Source organism: Ctenopharyngodon idella, chromosome 24, assembly GCF_019924925.1.
Source record: "Ctenopharyngodon idella isolate HZGC_01 chromosome 24, HZGC01, whole genome shotgun sequence".
NCBI classification, from domain to species: Eukaryota; Metazoa; Chordata; class Actinopteri; order Cypriniformes; family Xenocyprididae; genus Ctenopharyngodon; species Ctenopharyngodon idella.
This window is the reverse complement of record NC_067243.1, coordinates 7,398,708-7,417,127: the sequence shown is the minus strand read 5'-3', so window position 1 is coordinate 7,417,127 and position 18,420 is coordinate 7,398,708. Positions and strand designations below refer to the sequence as shown.

Here is an 18,420-nt window from a genome sequence, read left to right as displayed (position 1 = left end):
CGCCCCCGAGAACACACAACAAAGGGGGTAAGGCCATGTTGGGCTGCTTTAGAGAAGAGGAAGAGTTGTTGTAGTCGAGTGCTGTTGACATGCCGTCATTTTACACCGGACTGCTTCACAAACGAGGGTCAATTCAACGCTGGATTTGCACAAAAGATTAACATGACGACACATGCTAGTCGATGAGTTGAATCAACTCCACAGCAACTACATAAATGTATCCACTGACCATTCAGAAACGTCCAGTTTCATTCTAAAAGTTGTAACTTCTTCCTGAGTCTCTCCATCAGTGTCGACTCCGGTTTGAACAATGTAAGGCTGAACACCGTTACTGACAATCCTCATTTTGGCTGCGTGAGATTCTCCAGCTTTGTTGTTGTTGAGCAAACGAAGCGCGAGCTGTTAAAGCTCCGCCCTCTTCTGGAAAGGGGGCCGGGAGCAACAGCTCATTTGCATTTAAAGGGACACACACAAAACGGCGTGTTTTTGCTCACACCCAAATAGAGGCAAATTTGACAAGCTATAATAAATGATCTGTGGGGTATTTTGAGCTGAAACTTCACAGACACATTCTGGGGACACCAGAGACTTATATTACATCTTGTGAAAAGGGGCATAATAGGTCCATCAACTGTTTGGTTACCCATATTCTTCAGAATATCTTTTGTGTTCAGCAGAAAAAAGAAATTCATATAGGTTTGGTTTTTGGGTGATCTATCCCTTTAAAAAGGTCTTAAATTTACCTTTATAAAACCTGCAGAAACCCTGCTGGCTGTTTCTGAGACAATTCATTAGGTAAGATGAAGTATATGGAAAGTAATGGAACTTGTTTGCTTCAAAGCAGTAGCAGATTTAGTTTCAGGTAAGCATTATCATCATCATTTTAGTTTTTGTTAGTTTCAAACATAGGATTCAGTTAAGAAATTGAATCTACCCTATTTAATCAAGTTCCCTATTTATTTCTAAAATCATGGTTATCCAAGTGAGCGGAGATTCTTTTTTTATCTATTTTAATTTTTTTATTGTATTAACCAAAAGCCACCTAGCCAATTTATTATTATTTTAGTTAAAACTACAGTTCCCAAGAAAAAGAAGTTCTCAGTTTCAAACTACATTTCCCAGGAAAAAGCTGTATTTATGTAGAAACTGCTAGTTCTTTCATAAAATCGCTTTATCCAATGAATTTGTGGTGTTTATTTTTTTTTTAGATTTTCAATTTTTAACATTTTAGTTTTAATTTCCCAAAAAGCATAAAACAGTCTTATTATAATACTTTTTGATCGTTTCAAACTACGTTTCCCAGCAAAACGCTCTATTTATGTAGAAACTAATGAATTTATTCAAGTTGCTGGTTTCTTTCTAAAATTTTTATTTCCCTGTGCAATGCAGGATATTTAGGCCTATAATTATTCATAGTTTTTATTCGTTGTGTTACCCCATAATCATCCATATTTATAAAAACAAACCTAAAAGTTTTATGTAGTGTAAAACTGCATTTCCCATCGCACCGTGACTGTAGTCAGATTGTAGTCCAGAAGCTGCTGATTTGTAGTCTCGTCTTTGCGTGTGGAGACTCTCCTCCCCTTTTTGACACTTGGAGAAATTAACAATGAACTTGAGTTCTAGTCTAGTGACAGATGGTGAATAAATCGGATCCGAGCGCTGTTCGCTTTTCTGGTCTTTGCACGACCTCGTCTGTCGGTCACATGAGAAGAAATAGAGCAGGTCAGGATGGCAGATGAAGGATTGCTGAAGTGGACAGTTATTGTGCTCACTTGTCAACATAAAGACAGTGTTTATGCTTTCCAGAGGGGTGAGTTCATGATTTATTCACATCGTATGTTTCTGCTGATTTTTTTTTTTTTTTTTTAAAGCGTTAATCTACGTTAAAGTAATTTAAAAGACATGAGGACGATAACAAAAAAGTACTATGGTATTACTCTGGTTTGTTTTGGGGGACTTTTTTCCACAGTTCCGTGGTTCTCAGAAGCGGAAGTCGTCATAGTGGTGAAAGGGAGACGACAGCAAATATAATTTTTGTATTCCCATTTGATCCAGTAGCAAACAAAAAATATGGAGTTTCCAATAATTTCCAAAAGAGGAAAAAATATGAAGAGATTGATTACGGCAGTCAGAAGAGAGACAGATGTGAAATTTGCCATCACTCCCTTAGCCGTTATATTAGAAACACCCACTAATCAGTGTTAATTTTTATTTATTTATTTATTTGTTTGTTTATCATTTACTCCCAAGGTAACATAACGCAAAAGCACAGCGTTATAAATGTATATTTATAAAAAAAAAAAAAAAAAAAAAAGTATTGTGGAGTACCGTATAAATATAAGGGTAGGCCTACATGAATTTAGGTAAGATAGTATATACCAAAGTAAGTAACATGGTATTACCATCTGATGCTATCACTGTACCATGTATTTTGTTGTATGTGGGTCTACCACACATGAACAGATCTCCACAGCAGGTTCAGGTGGATCTCATGGAGGTTTGTGTGTTTCAGAGCTGGAGGTGCGTCAGAAGCGTGGCATTCTCCCGGCTGATGCCCTGCTGCTGACGGTCCCGGACCCTAACGCCCGGCTGGGCAGTGGCGGGGCCACACTGAACGCCCTGCTGGTGGCTGCAGAACACCTGAGCGCTAGAGCCGGATACAGCGTGAGCTTCACATTACTGTAGAGGGCTGTGTGCGTGTGTGTGTGTGTGTGTGCAGATGGCTGGAGGTTTGGGGAGGAATCCTATAGGGTGTGTGCAGGATTGCCAAATGAATAACTTGAACCTAAAGGATCTAAATGGGATAAAATAGATTCCTGGATTTAAATATAATCCTATCAGATCTTATAAAATAGATTTATTATTATTATTTTAAAAATAAGATCCTCAAAAAAACCCTTAAATTGCTTTATTTTATCTATTTTAGTAATAATAATAATAATAATTTTCTCATTAGTAGATTTTAGAGGGTTGTTTCCAGATTATTTTTTCTGTTAGCAATACTGTACTGGTACACGAATAGGCCTCTAATGCTCACCAAGGCTGCTTTTATTTGTTCAAAAATACAGTAAAAATGGTAATATTGTGAAAAAATTATTACAATTTACAGTTTTCTAATTTAATATATATTAAAATGTAATTTATTCCTGTGTTTAAAGCTGAATTTTCAGCATCATTACTCCAGTCTTCAGTGATTCCTCAGAAATCATTCCAATACGATTTAGAGGGCGTTTACACGACACCGTTTTCAACTAAAAACAGAAAACTTTTTATGCGTTTTGGCTGTTCAAATTACACAACAACGGCATTTTGGGGGCCTAGAAATGCTAACTTTTGAAAAGTGCAAGTTTTTGAAAACGGTACAGCTATCGTCATTGCGTAAACTACAAAAACGCGGATTTGTGTTAACGGTGACGTGTGACATCGCCACCTACGGGCCTAGCAGCAGAATAGCAGCAGAAAATTTTGTATCCGTATGGGGATCGTTTTGAATCCTCAGGGTTCAATTATTATTGGTACTCCATTATTAATAAAGGTTCCTATTATTATGAATGTTAAAAAAATATATTTTTTTTGCAGCTTAATGGGATATTTCAACTACCCACCAGCTATAGGTGTAGAGGAGAGAGTGATAGAGCCAATTCAGTGGATGTGGATTATTAGGAGGCCATGACTGATAAAGGGCAATGGAGGGAATTTGGTCAGGAATTTGCTCATCCGAAGGACGGTGCATTTATTTGAAATAGAAATCATTTGTAACATTATAAATGTCTTTACTATCACTTTTGATCAATTTAATGGCATAGTGTGGCCCAGATCAGGCCCACATCTGGTATATGTGGATTACATGTGGACCGGATGTGGGCCGGATCTGGGCCGACACTATGTTGCTGTCTGGGCCCTTGCTTAATTTCGTCTTTTATTTTTTAGCGACTTTTATTTATTTGTTTATTTATTTACTTTTCGTAATATTAGTTACCCCAGACTTTTGAATGGTAAAATTTTGCCATCACAGAAATAAACTCCATTTTAAAACATATTCAAATAGAAAAGTTATTTTAAATTGTAATATTTCAAATAAATGCAGTCTTGGTAAGCATAATAGTCTTCTTTCAACATTAGAAATATTTTTGAATTAGTATCTTAGCCTAAGAAAATAATTTTTAACATACAAAACATATTTTAACATACTTAAACACAGTTAAATGTGTGTGTGTTTGTGTTTAGGTGGTGAACGCAGATGTTCTGGATGAAGCTCATATTCTCATCCTTCACACGGTCTGTAATAAAAACAAAAAGCATTTCAGATGAAGATGATTCTCAGACATGTGCTCATAAGAGTGTATGCTTTTAGGGTAGAGATTTCCCGTGGGACGGCTGCAGCAGGGCTTTCTGCTGGATGCCCGTACAGAGATCAGATGCTGTAGAAGGAGCCGTTTGCTGCTTAGACCTGCTGTTGGATTGTCTGTCCACAAAAGTGAGAGGAACGCACACAGTTATACACACACATATGTACATGAATTCATAAACCACTCTCTCTATATGTAACACAACGAGGCGAGTGAACTATTATGCAAATCCACGTTTAGTGAAACATCCTGTTTTTCCAGATTTGCGCTGGTTCTCCTCCAGGCGTTTGGGTGTGCGGTACTGATATGATCCTGAATATTCCAACACGACAGCGTGAGCTGACATTTATACGATCACATGTCTGATGCACAAACAAAATATCTCAAAAAGCATTTGACTTTTTTCTGAATGTGATATATAAAGTTACAATTACCTGTTTAGTTATTACGTACAGACAAATCAGCAGTTTAAAGCTTCGAAAACACTTCAGGAAGGTGTTTGTACTGGTGAATTTGATCAGTATCTAATAGTTTTTTTCTTTACAGTGTTTTCATGGGACGGGTTCTCCGGGGTTCAGGTTGTGGCATTGCCTGGTGACGCTTGTTTTGCTGTTAATCATGGCGTTTATCTCACCGATGCAGAGGTGCGTTATTCAAAATTATGGCGATTTTTATTTTATTTATTAATTGTGCCTTTGGGTTTAATTTTCTGAGAAATTTTGAATGACTGCTTTTACAGAACAGAGTGCGTAACATTATCTATAAGGGCTCAAAGGAGAAGATCAGCCTTGCCGCACTCCCTGATGGGAAAGTACCGCTGGTATGAATTTGATTGATAATGTCTGTTGCTATAAATGTGCCTGTATTTGTCACTTAAAATATGATTTTGAATCACAAATGTTTTGGGCCACAATAAACCAAATAAACCACCAAAAACAGTCATAATTTAGTTTTATATGACTGTTTTCCATCCTTTCTTTTACCGTCAGAATAAAAGGACTAGTTTTGGTACTGTACCTTTAAGACTTTTATATAAAAATGATGTGCTGCTGTGATACATTTCAATATACTATGCAGTTAAACTAACTGTATATACTATTAAAAGTTAGAGTTAGTAAATATATATATATATATATATAATATTTAAAAAGTCTATTCTGCTCACCAAGGCTGCATTTATTTGATCAAAAATACTGTAATATTGTGAAATATTATTGCAATTTAACAGTTTTTTTATTTAAATATATTGTAAAATGTAATTTATTCCTGTGATCAAAGCATCATTACTCCAGTCTTCAGTGTCACATGATCCTTCAGAAATCATTCTAATATGTTGAGCTGATGCTTAAAGGAACACTCCACTTTTTTTTGAAAATAGGCTCATTTTCCAACTCCCCTAGAGTTAAACAGTTGAGTTTTACCGTTTTCGAATCCATTCAGCCGATCTCCGGGTCTGGCGGTACCACAACTTTTCATTTTCCGTAGGTCTTAGTACACGATGTAACTACAGAAGAGTCAAGTTTTAAATAGGAAAAATATTGAAACTCTTTGGTCATTTTTTAACGAGATGCTAACAGTCTAATCAGATTCAATGAACTATGCTAAGCTATGCTAAAAGTGGTACTGCCAGACCCGGAGATCGGCTGAATGGATTCGAAAACGGTAAAACTCAACTGTTCTCAAAAAAAGTGGAGTGTTCCTTTAAGAAACATTTCTGATTATTATCAATATTGGAATATTGTGCGGAATATTTTGTGGAAACCGTGATACATTTTTCATAAAATTCTTTTAGGAATAGAAAGTTCAAAAGAAATAATAGTAGTCTTTTGTAACATTAGAAATATGTCTTTACTGTCACTTTTGATTAATTTAATGCATCCTTGTGGAATAAAAGTATTATTTCTTTCAAAAAAATGTTGTTTCCTTCAAATACACAGATTTGTCTACATTATTGTCTAAATTCAGTCTTTTTCCTAAAAATAATTCTAAAAGTTGTATTTATTTATTTATTTATTTATCACTTTTTTTTTTTTTATAAAGAGGCATGGGATGTTCTGATTGCATGTTGAATAGTTTTTGGGAGCTTCCTAACAGTGTCTGTGTGATGTTCAGGTGTCCGGGCCGGTGTTTTTCTCTAAGGCTGTTGCAGAGAAACTCCTGCAGACTCATGTTACGTCACCATTGGACGGCTGTACATATCTTGGCATGGATTCGGGAGCTCCACCGCTTGAGGTAAAAACACACACACAACATAGTTTTTTCTCAGATGCATCTCCCCCTCTCATTTTTCTTGCTCTCTTGCAGATATCTCTCTTTCTGGATATTTTGGTGTGCCTTTGCTCTGACCTGACAGAGCATGAATTCATCAATGGAGAGAGAGCAGGCTGCACCTCACCCTCCGGACCTCAGGGGGCAGTAGTGAGGAGCGGCCGCGCTGTGCTGTGGAGGATGCTCAGGGGAGCCTCTATCTCTATGTGTACTCTTTTGCTCTTTTTTTTAGCTTTTTTCTCTCTATATTAGAATTTTATGGAAGCTTGTTTCCACCGTGAAATAAAAAAATAAAAAAGGTAATTGCGACTTTTTATCGGACAATTCTTTTTTTTCTCGCAATTACGAGTTTATATCTCAAAATTCAGACTTTTTTTTTTTTGCAAGATATAAAGTCAGAATTTTGAATTATAAAGTCCGAATTGCGTGATATAAAGTCAGAATTGTGAGATATAAAGTCAGAATTGTGAGATATAAAGTCCGAATTGCGAGTTATAAAGTCCGAATTGTGAGTTATAAAGTCCGAATTGCGAGATATAAAGTCCGAATTGTGAGTTATAAAGCCTGAATTGCGAGTTATAAAGTCAGAATTGCGAGATATAAAGTCCGAATTGCGAGATATAAAGTCCAAATTGCGAGTTATAAAGTCTGAATTGCGAGTTATAAAGTCCGAATTGCGAGTTATAAAGTCTGAATTGCGAGTTATAAAGTCCGAATTGCGAGTTATAAAGTCCGAATTGCGAGTTATAAAGTCAGAATTGCGAGATATAAAGTCCGAATTGCGAGATATAAAGTCCGAATTGCGAGTTATAAAGTCTGAATTGCGAGTTATAAAGTCCGAATTGCGAGTTATAAAGTCCGAATTGCGAGTTATAAAGTCTGAATTGCGAGTTATAAAGTCAGAATTGCGAGTTATAAAGTCCGAATTGTGAGTTATAAAGTCTGAATTGCGAGATATAAAGTCAGAATTGCGAGTTATAAAGTCAGAATTGCGAGTTATAAAGTCAGAATTGCAACTCTATATCTCGCAATTCTGACTTTACAACTCGCAATTGTGAGTTTAAATATCGCAGTTCTGAGAAAAAAGTCAGAATTCTGAGATAAAAAGTAGCAATTACCTTTTTTTATTTAGTGACAGAAACAAGCTTCCATAGAATTTAACATCTAAATGCGTTTGCATGGATGTGTTAAGAATGAAATACTAGAATATTGTATACTGACTATTATTTACAAAAGCAGTATGTAAAACAGTACGCATTATGCAATGACAGTGTTTCAAACATGTTTTTATACATTCACATGAGCTCAATACATACATTTATCTCCGCAGCACCTTCCCTGTCTCAGATGTAAATATGGTTCGCATTTAGATAAAAATTGAATTTTGCATTTCAAACCGTTTCAAAAATGTGTTTGAAATATAGTCAAATAATGAGTCAAGAAAATATGTTTAAAGTAACTGCTATTACCAATTCATTAATCACAAAAGAAGCAAAAGGTTTGGTGCACTGTTGGTACTCTGTTGTATACTTCACATTTTGGCCTTGCATACTTGAAAATTCACATACTAAGAATAGTATGTTGTTTTGATGTAACCTTTGTCTCTGTTGCCAGTGTACATTCCAGAAGGCCGCTATGATTATTTAACTCAATCGGGCCGAGAACATGTCATCCGTCTTACAGAATCAGGATCAGAGACAATAATTCTGTCTCATATTCAGGTGGGAAATGTCGTGAACATGTTTCTGAGATATTTTTTTAATAAAGTATGTTTTCATAAATGTTTTGCTCTTTCGGTTTTAAAGGATGTGCAGTCTGTGTCAGAAGGCAGCAGGGTGATTAATAGTGTGTTGGAAGGAGATGTTCGTGTATCAGCAGGAGCTGTAGTGCAGCACTGCCACCTACAGGTCTGGAGGATTTAAACCAATCTTGTCAAATAAGAAATTAATAGGAAAAGAAATAAAAAGCAACTTGACCCTGCTGTTTTTACATAAACTCACATATGAACTTTATGGTAGTGAAATTGCTCACAAATGTTTCATGTTGACTATTTTGTGAGTAATACCACAATTATCAAAATGTGCTAATGTCAATTAAAGGGTCCAGTCCAGGTGCATTCTGGGTGCCTGCTGTCAGGGCTTGATTTGACTTCATCATCCTGCATCCAGCGTCTACCTCTGTCCAGTGACCTCATCGTTCAGGGTCATCGAGTGATGCTCGGAGAGTTAAAGTTAACCGTGTACACAGCTTTTGGAGCTCATGATAATTTAGAGGTGAGTTTAGAGCCTATTTTTACCCATTCATTTAGCAGATGCTTTTATCCAAAGCCACTTACAAATGAGTAAGTTCTGTATATATTTGTTTTGAAGAACAATATAAAATAATTTGTGCTAATTTTGTGCTTTGTTATATACTCTTTTAACTACACACAGGTCCATGCTGATGATGTTACTGCTTCATTCCTTAATCAAAAATGGAGTGAGTTTTACAGTCGGACTGGAATACAGTAAGAAACTTGTACATTCATACCTCATGTAATCAGACTTTAGACTGAAGGTTTGGTCTATTTTTCAGCTTATTTTGGCCAAAAACCACCTGATTATACAGGAAGAGGGCAGTGTTGCCAAGTCTGCGGTTTTCCCGTGGACTTGGGCTAATTTAACACTGTTGCCGCGGGTTGCTTGTCATATCCGCGGGTTGAAGCGACCCCAAATAACATGATATTTAGCCCTTGGAATACAAATTTTACCAGGGCAACCCCACCAAAAATGCAGATTTTACCCGCTGGAGCCCAATTTTTACTGGGGGAACCCCCCTGAAACACATTTGGGCTAGTTTTGAGTAGCAATTTGGCAGATTTTGCTGTGAAAACTTGACAACCCTGGAAGAGGGTGTCTAAATTACATCTAAAGTGTACAACCACAGTTCATTTTTTGTGTTTTTGGGTTAGACTGAGACTGTCACAGCCACAAGATTTTTGGGTTAAAGTCGTTCACACAGTTTTATGGCTGGTAAAAAAATATTTCTGGTCTGTAAAATTTCTTAAGTCACCTGCCATTGGCAGTTTTGGCAAAAAGTTTTAGGCCCTGGTCACGGCACCATATAGTGTTTCCAAAATATATGTGTGTGTGTTAAAGGCCTCTGGACCTTTGGGGACCTGAGAGAACCGAGTCATGCTGTCTGCTGGATGCCCGATTGTTCCCGGTTTTCATGCCACGTTCAGGACCAGTAGGACTTGAGGGTGTTTGTTGGCTTCTGGGCGGCGCTGGTGGGCTGGACAGCTGGAAGGAAGCCTGGAGACTCTCGCTCAGGGATATTCTTATCCTGACGGACCAGCAGACGGAGCTGCGCTGGAGAGAGGAGCTGTTCTTCAGTGTGGGTCGACGAAGAGCCGTGGACACTCTGCAAGGCCACACAGGATCTCAATCTACTGGCGTTCTTCAGAGCAGCAGCGCTGTCTGGCCAGCAGGAGGCGCTACTACAGGCGCTAGATTCGGGTGAGGAGCAAAAGATGAGAAATGGTTCACATCTGTTGACTTTTGAGGGTACTAATATTCTGTCTCTTTTCTCAGTTGCTGCAAACAGCAGTGAGGATCTGGGAGTAGCGGCACGTTGTCTTGCCTGTATCGCAGATGTTCTTGGCTGCCTGGCGGGTGAGGGGAAGGGTGGTTTGCGCAGCGGACCAGCGGCAAATCCGTCATGGGCTCCTGCTTTTAAACTCCTAGAAGATGGAAACTTATCCGCTGGTGTCCAAGAACTGGCTAATCAAAGAAAGCACTGGTTTAGCAGGTCAGAACTTATAGATTTTTTTTTTTTAAGTGTAAAAAATTGATAGCCTTAAGGCCCTGATGTACTTAAAGCGAAATTGGAGAACGAACTGGTCTGACGTAATTTAGAACAAAATTATGCCCAAATGAAGTTCATTTGGTGTTCATTTTTGGGACTTTGAAACAACTTGCTATACAAACTTTCTGGAAAACCTTCAAACTACCATTGGTCCATTGCGATTGCATAATAGGTGGGTGTGGCTTTGAGGCTCCGCCTTTTAGTGTGGATCTCTTGTTCATTTTATCTGTTCAATCTGTCAAGATTAGACGTGCTTAAAAACATGAATACACTGGAGAGCTGCTTTATAGAAGAAATTGAAGCTGTAATTCTAATTAAAAGCGACACTGACACTGTTTTTCATGTGTAATACTGTAATATGCTTGCTTTAAAGGGGTCCTTGATTATGATTTCACTTTTTAAATTTCGTTAGTGTGTAATGTTGCTGTTTGAGCATAAACAACATCTGCAAAGTTACGACGCTCAAAGTTCAATGCAAAGAGAGATATTTTCTTTTACAGAAATCGCTTTTTAAGGACTACAATAAAAACGGCTGGTAGGGACTACAACAAGCTTCTTCCCGGGTTGGTGACATCACAAACCCCAAAATTTACATAAACCCCGCCCCCGAGAACACCCAACAAAGGGGGTGTGGCGTTTAGAGAAGAGGAAGAGTTGTTGTAGTAGAGTGTTGTTGCTATGCCGTCATTTTACGCCATTTGCACAAAAGATTAACATGACGGCACATGCTAGTCGATGAGTTGAATCAACTCCACAGCAACTACATAAATTTATCCACTAACCATTCAGAAACGTACAGTTTCATTCTAAAAGTTGTAACTTCTTCCTGAGTCTCTCCATCAGTGTCGACTCCGGTTTGAACAATGTAAGGCTGAACACCGTTACTGACAATCCTTATTTTGGCTGCGTGAGATTCTCCACCTTCGTTGTTGTTGAGCAACCGAAGCGCTGAGCTGTTAAAGCTCCGCCCTCTTCTGGAAAGGCGGCCGGGAGCAGCAGCTCATTTGCATTTAAAGGGACACACACAAAAACGGCGTGCAAATAGGGGCAAATTTGACAAGCTATATTAAATGATCTGTGGGGCCTTTAAAGTGAGAGGCTTTCAAATTTGTCATTGCTTTCTAAAGACCAGATTTGTTGGTGCGAGCTGCCAGACATTATGAGGGGGCGGGACAGATACTGCTGCGGAAGGCAGTGATGTCAGCGCGCCAGTTTGTGTTCATTGGTCAAGGAGAGATGCCGCCGATGGGCGAGTGGCAGGAATTGGAGTGTCCTGCTCGACTGGATCTGTCAGGTGAGAACAACATTCTTCATTTCAACTGTACAGCAGGAAATCTGATCAGAGAGATTATGTTTGACGGTGCCGTGTGACACTTGGAGTTTTGAAAAAAAGTTTTAAAACCCTTTGAATTTTGAAGGTTTACAGGCCTCACAGATAAAACTACAGATAGATACACTAATGTTCAAAAGTTTTGAGTCAGTACAGTTTATTTGGAAAAATAAATACTTTTTAAATTCCAAATAAATGCTGTTCTTTTCAACTTTATATTCAGAATTCTTCCTGTCATAAGCGTATCAGAACAATTTTAGCTCAAAACTATTCAGATTTCATTGTGTCTTTCTCACTGTGTGCTGAAAGTGTGTTTGAATACGTCACCAGGCGGCTGGAGTGACACTCCTCCTATAGCGTTTGAACATGGTGGACTGGTGGTCAATGTGGCCATCAAGGTGGATGGAAGACGTCCGATTGGAGCTCGAGTTCGGCGCGTCCCAAAGCCTCATCTGCTGTTGGTCAGCACCAGCGGTGATCCATCATGCAGCTTCTCCACAGAAACTCTCTGTGAGGATCTTACTGACCTGGAGGACTATTGCCAACCTCATGCTCCAGGTGAGAGAACATGTGATACTGTGAGGAGCACACAACTGACATACAATATGACACGGCATAACACATTTCTGTGCTTGAGAATGTTTTTACATGAAAAATAAATTGCAGAAATGTCTGTAAATGTTCACTATGTTTGTATTTCAGGTGCGCTGCTGAAAGCCGTGTGTGTGTGCAGTGATCTGGTGTGTGTGTCATCTCCTGTCTCTCTGAAAGAGCAGCTGTTGCAGCGCTGGGGAGGAGGACTGGAGATCCACAGCTGCTCTTCATTGCCACATGGTTCTGGTCTCGGTGAGGACGTTACTTCTGATTTACTTCACCGTTTAAATGTGCAGTAAACGTTTTTTTGGATTAGCGCACATAAAACGTCTCCCGTACAAAAAAATGCGCAAAAAAGAGCAGAAGAAATATTGGTAATGCATAATGATGCCTAGATAATTTATGATTAATTATGTATTTACATAATATTATTATTATATCAAATAAAATAAAATATTAATATATAAAATAAAAGTGATTATACATGCTATACAAATAATGAATAATAATAATAATATTATTGTAGTTATGTAAATATATTAATTATTTACAATATGTATATTATCAATTTTATTATAGATTAATATACTTTATAATAATAAATAATCATAATAATTATTATTGTTGTGTTATTATTATAAATTAATCTGTAATATAAAATTGATTGTATACATGTTTTTCTAATATACTGTATATTCACACAATACTAATTAAAATAATTATGATTTAAATACATTCATATTAATTATAATTATTTGCGTAACAAATGTATAATCCTTTTATTATATATTGTATAATAATAATTACTAGTATAATTTTGTAAATATATTAATATTAATTATATTTCTTATTTTTGTAGCAAATTTATAATCATCCATTTTAATTTATGTATTTTATTTTATATTAATATCAAATAAAATATATAATTTATATAAATATTAATATCTAAATATTATTATTAATAATAATAATTCTTATGTAAATATATTATTTGTATAGCAAATGTATAATCCATTTTACTTTTTATTATAATTTTATTATATTAATAAAATATATAATTTATATAAATATTAATAATATCTAAATATAATTAATAATAATAATCCCTATGTAAATATATTAATTATTTGTATAGCAAATGTATAATAATCCATTTTACTTTTTTATTAAATATTAATATTTTTATTTTTAGATGATGATGATGATGATTATGATGATAATCATATTAATAACAATAATTATTAATATTATGTAAATATATTAATTATTTGTGTAAGAAATGTGTAATCTATTTTACTTTATTATATATTAATATTTTTGTTTAAATAGATTACGTTGCATTTTGGATCACACAATGAAATAATATATACTATATTATATTTTTAAATGATAAAGTGTATATGTGTGTGTGTGTGTGTGTGTGTGTGTAGGCACCAGCAGTATTCTGGCAGGTGCAGCTCTTGCAGCAGTGTACAGATGCACGGGACGGAGCTTCGACACAAACTCTCTCATTCATGATGTTCTTTACCTGGAGCAGATCCTCACCACCGGTATGAGAGACGCATCACTTCCTTTCTAGAGTAATATAGGCTTTTACTGTGCTGTGAAGCTCGACCAGGCAGGACTTTACATTTTAACGAACTGAATTTGAAGGCGTTTTGTATATTTGTTGCTGTTTTAGGTGGTGGATGGCAGGATCAGGTTGGCGGGCTGTTTGGAGGAGTGAAGCTGGCGCGATCTGCAGCTCAATTACCACTGAGAGTGGAAGTAGAACAGCTCTCTCTTACTCAAGACTTCCTGTCTGTCCTGCAGCAGCATCTTCTTCTGGTTTACACTGGAAAGACGCGTTTAGCACGGAACCTGCTGCAGGTACGAGCGGCTGATGCTGACGGTCAGACTTCATGAACGGTGTGTGTGTGTCACTGTGTGTGTGTCACTGGATCACTGTGTGTGTGCAGGACGTGGTGCGGAGCTGGTACGCGCGTTTACCCTCCATCGTACAGAACGCAGAGCAGCTGGTGACCAATGCAGAGGAGTGTGCTGAAGCCTGCAGAGAGGGTGAGACACACACACACACACACACACACACACACACACACACACACACACACACACTATTATTTGACTCTTTCTCTCAGGATCTCTCCTCAGGTTGGGCGAGTGTATGGACACATACTGGCAGCAGAAGAAGCGGATGGCTCCAGGCTGTGAGCCGGCGGCAGTGAGATCCATGATGAACGCTCTTCAGCCGCTGAGTTTAGGACAGAGTCTGGCAGGAGCAGGAGGAGGAGGATTCCTGTTCTTACTCACCCGTGAGCCTCAGCAGAAGGAAACAGTGACAGAGATTCTCACAAACATACAGGTGAGGCAGAGGAACTGGTTCAAGCGCTACAGAATGAGAACATGAAGAATTTAACCCTTTCTAAACTGATAATGTAGAAGCACTTCTCTCTGAATCATTCAATATCTGTGCGGTTTAAACTCAACAGGACTGGTTTCTGAAAGACCTACGTGTGTTTAGTGTCCTAGTAAAAACAGAAGAACAGAAATGGTGAAAGTAAAATGTATTTTCTGAATAGTGTTGGTCCTGCTGTTGTTTTGACAGGGCATTGGTTCCTTCACTGTTCATTCAGTGGATCTGGATATGGACGGGATCTCAGTGATTCAGAAGAGCTCTGAACATCCTGAACAACAGAAATCTGACTGCCTTAAATAACAATTAAACTGATGTTGTTTCTGTAAATATTACATTTGTTTAATATAGATTTATTCCATGTTTTAACATTTGTCAATCCTGAAGAAGAATGAAAGGATTTTTTTAAAAATATGGAATGTATCAAAAACATTTGAACAATGACATTTAGACTTATTCTTTTCTGTACTAAATGTGAAAGAAAATGTTATAAATCCATATTGATGCTTGAATCATTTACTTGTGTTTTAATTGTACTGTATATCACAATTACATTAAAATTAAATAATTCCTGTGGTAAAAATCAAGTTGTTAATATGTCAGTGTGGTGTTTTTAATATGCTTTAAGAAAAGTCAGCAGCACTGCTGAGTATTTTCAACTTAAAACTGCAGTGAACCAAAGACGCGGTTTGAAATCAGTCAATGTAGTTTCTGGTTCAAACATATATGGCTGAATTAAACCAGTATTTCCACTTGCTATTGTGTTGCGTTTACTATAGTAAAGTTGAGCGAGTGAAACAAGTAATCTGAGCTGCTGTGAGTGAGTGGAGGTGGGGACTAATTTGCATATTCATGAATCTGCTTATACTAAATGAAGCAAGGGTGTAGAGTTACATTCAAACTATTTTAGGGCATGAAAATTATTTTCACTACGTTTAAATATGTAATTTTGATTATCAAATATGAGTTTTAATGGAACAAAATTAGTGACTGCAGGGAGACTAAATAATTCTACAACTTGTAACATAGTTACTTTTTAAAAAAAAAAAATATATATATATATATATAATATGTTTTCATCGTGGGATTAGGAGCAGTTTACTCTTAAAATATCAGTCACTTTTTTTTTTTTAAATATCTGAATTTAAACATTACTTCTGAAAAAAAAATTCCTAACATCTTACTTTTGTGTGCGTGTAATTAACATCGAAGATCATCTTCGCACTCTTCCGTAAACCTGTAGCCCCGCCCATGATCTGAACACCTGTGTGAAAGATAAACACTGAGTGCTGATGAACCTACATTTACTCTGGAACTCCGACTGAGACAAAATGGACTTAAGTAAGCATTTATTATTTTAAAAACTAATCGTCTTTCCCTTGTTAATTCATTGTAAAAATTACTTTTAATCAAACTCTCCGTGTTTGTTGTATCTGTGAGACATTATGACTGCTTTCACTTTCGGATTGGTCGATACAGCTAATAATGTTTGCGCGCTCAAGAGAGAGTTTTATTCATTAATTTAGTTCGCTGTTTTACATGTTGCATATTTTTAAAGGATATATAATTAGTGAAAAACATGTTATTTCTGCAACAAATGGCAGTTTAGCCCTGAGTTTTATGTAATCTGTGGTTTTGTTTTCTCCTGCGGTAGATTTTTCCCCTACGCACCTGACTTAGACAAGTTTACCTGCTCGTCTCCTAATCGACGCTTAACATTAGTTTATCCTCTAGCGCGTCTCCTAGTCGACGTCGGCTGAGTTGGTCAACGTTTTGATCCTTTTGAACACTATAATGGGAAATAGATCTCTAGGGCTCTAACTTGCAACAAATAAAGACAGACTCCAGTAAATGTCCTTGAATGCTTGTAATCACAGCCGGGAGATTTCTCATAACAATCTCAGAGAATCTGCAGGTTTTTATAAGATCTCAGGTACATCACACAGCCAAAATAACATGATCTATTACTCATTATCATCATTATTTAATATGATTGGTTCAGATTTGAGCAAAACAAGCTTCCACCTTCTTCCTCTATTACTGGCAGAGCAAATGTAGATCAGAATCATCAAAATCACAAGGTTAATTGTTTGTTTGATTACTCAATATGTTAAGAGATTATTACAGACTTTTATATCTGGATGCTGTCTAGCCAGCATAGCAAAATGTTCCACCATTACAACACACTCAGTCTTAGTAAATACTTTTCTATTCCCAAGAGTTAATTATTAGGCCTGTAAGAAACAATAAATGTTAGTTAATTATGATTAGTTTTAAAAAATCACCACACTCCTGACTGAGAAAATTAAACGATTCTCATTTTTTCATAATTTAGTTAACCATCAATGATGATTAACTGAACTCTATTCATGTGGCATTTGTATTATTATGATTAACATATTTTAGGCTACAGCTTTCTTGTTAACTGTTCAGAAAGCACAAACAACAGGATGAGTGTGTTTTGTTGTTTCAGGTGACGCTCAACATCTCTCAGAGCTGAGGATTGTGTTGATGGGGTATAGAGCTGCTGGTAAGAGTTCAACAGGAAACACCATCCTGGGCAGAGAGGAGTTTGACTTGAAGAGATCTGCTCAGTGTGTGAGGAGACATGGAGAAGTAGCAGACAGACACATCACTGTCATTGAAGCTCCAGGATGGTGGAGGGATTACACTGTAGCGGAGAGTCCTGAGATACTGAAACAGGAGATTTTGCTCAGTGTGTCTCTGTGTCCTCCAGGACCACACGCTGTACTACTGATCATACCTGTGGACACTGCATTTAAAGAGACTGAGAGAAAAGCAGTGCAGGATCATCTGGATCTTCTCAGTGAGAGAGTCTGGAGTCACACTATAGTTCTGTTCACTCATGGAGACTCTCTGTTAGACACATCTATAGAGCAGCACATTGAGAGTGAAGGACAGGATCTCCAGCGGCTGCTGGACAAATGTGGGAACAGGTATCATGTTCTCAACAATCACAACAGGAGTGACGACACTCAGATCAAGGAGCTGCTGGAGAAGATTGAGGAGACAGTGGCACAAAACAACGGCCGCCATTTTGAAATAGACAGAAAGATTTTACAGGAGGTGAAAGAGAGAAGAAGAGCAGAAAAAAAAGAGAGAGCAAAAGAACGAATGAAGAGGATGAAAAAACAGAGAGAGGACATCAGATCACAGATGAGTGAGTCCAGATACTGCAGATATTCACACTGAGTATATGAAGTAAATCATTAAAATGTAACAGTCACATCAATAATAAGAAACTTCTTGTTATTAACCATTATTTGTAGATTCATTCCCAATAGCAGCTCACAGTGACGCCCCTAAAAGCTGTTACTGAAGGAAATAAACACTTTAATTTCTTAAACAATCACATTCTTCATTGGGTGTGCTTATGAAAACAGAAATCGCTTTCCCTCAGATCAAAACATCAGATGCTCTTCTGTGTTCCTCTCTCTGTTTTGTCTGTTTTCATATGGAAGATGGACATTATTAAGAGGCTTAAAGGAACACTCCACTTTTTTTGAAAATAGGCTCATTTTCCAACTCCCCTAGAGTTAAACAGTTGAGTTTTACTGTTTTCGAATCCATTCAGCCGATCTCCGGGTCTGGCGGTA

General features: G+C 37.1%; 2 protein-coding genes across 13 annotated transcripts in view; both read left to right on the top strand.

The window, feature by feature from the left end:
* Nucleotides 1–1,549: 1,549 nt before the first annotated feature.
* LOC127507383 (L-fucose kinase) lies at nucleotides 1,550–15,560 on the top strand. Its single transcript, XM_051884448.1, is given in 24 exon segments — nucleotides 1,550–1,813; nucleotides 2,516–2,667; nucleotides 4,231–4,281; nucleotides 4,358–4,480; nucleotides 4,614–4,686; nucleotides 4,899–4,996; nucleotides 5,092–5,172; nucleotides 6,465–6,584; nucleotides 6,657–6,828; nucleotides 8,235–8,341; nucleotides 8,426–8,527; nucleotides 8,720–8,893; nucleotides 9,053–9,126; nucleotides 9,758–10,040; nucleotides 10,042–10,117; nucleotides 10,193–10,409; nucleotides 11,594–11,760; nucleotides 12,127–12,354; nucleotides 12,499–12,642; nucleotides 13,821–13,940; nucleotides 14,072–14,259; nucleotides 14,349–14,448; nucleotides 14,529–14,752; nucleotides 14,996–15,560. Coding segments are annotated over 24 exon segments (3,267 nt in total). The 5' UTR covers nucleotides 1,550–1,731; the 3' UTR covers nucleotides 15,107–15,560.
* Nucleotides 15,561–16,045: 485 nt separating this feature from the next.
* Nucleotides 16,046–18,420, top strand: part of LOC127507381 (uncharacterized) — an 84,971-nt gene continuing 82,596 nt past the window's right edge. For 6 of the 12 annotated variants that reach the window (XM_051884443.1, XM_051884438.1, XM_051884436.1 and 3 more), the window contains exons 1-2: nucleotides 16,049–16,144; nucleotides 17,277–17,984. In XM_051884443.1, the coding sequence (XP_051740403.1) occupies nucleotides 16,135–16,144; nucleotides 17,277–17,984 (718 nt within the window). In that variant the 5' untranslated portion in view covers nucleotides 16,049–16,134. Of the gene's footprint in view, nucleotides 16,145–17,276; nucleotides 17,985–18,420 lie in introns of all 12 variants that reach the window. The other 6 variants (XM_051884447.1, XM_051884445.1, XM_051884441.1 and 3 more) reach the window with 2 other exon arrangements.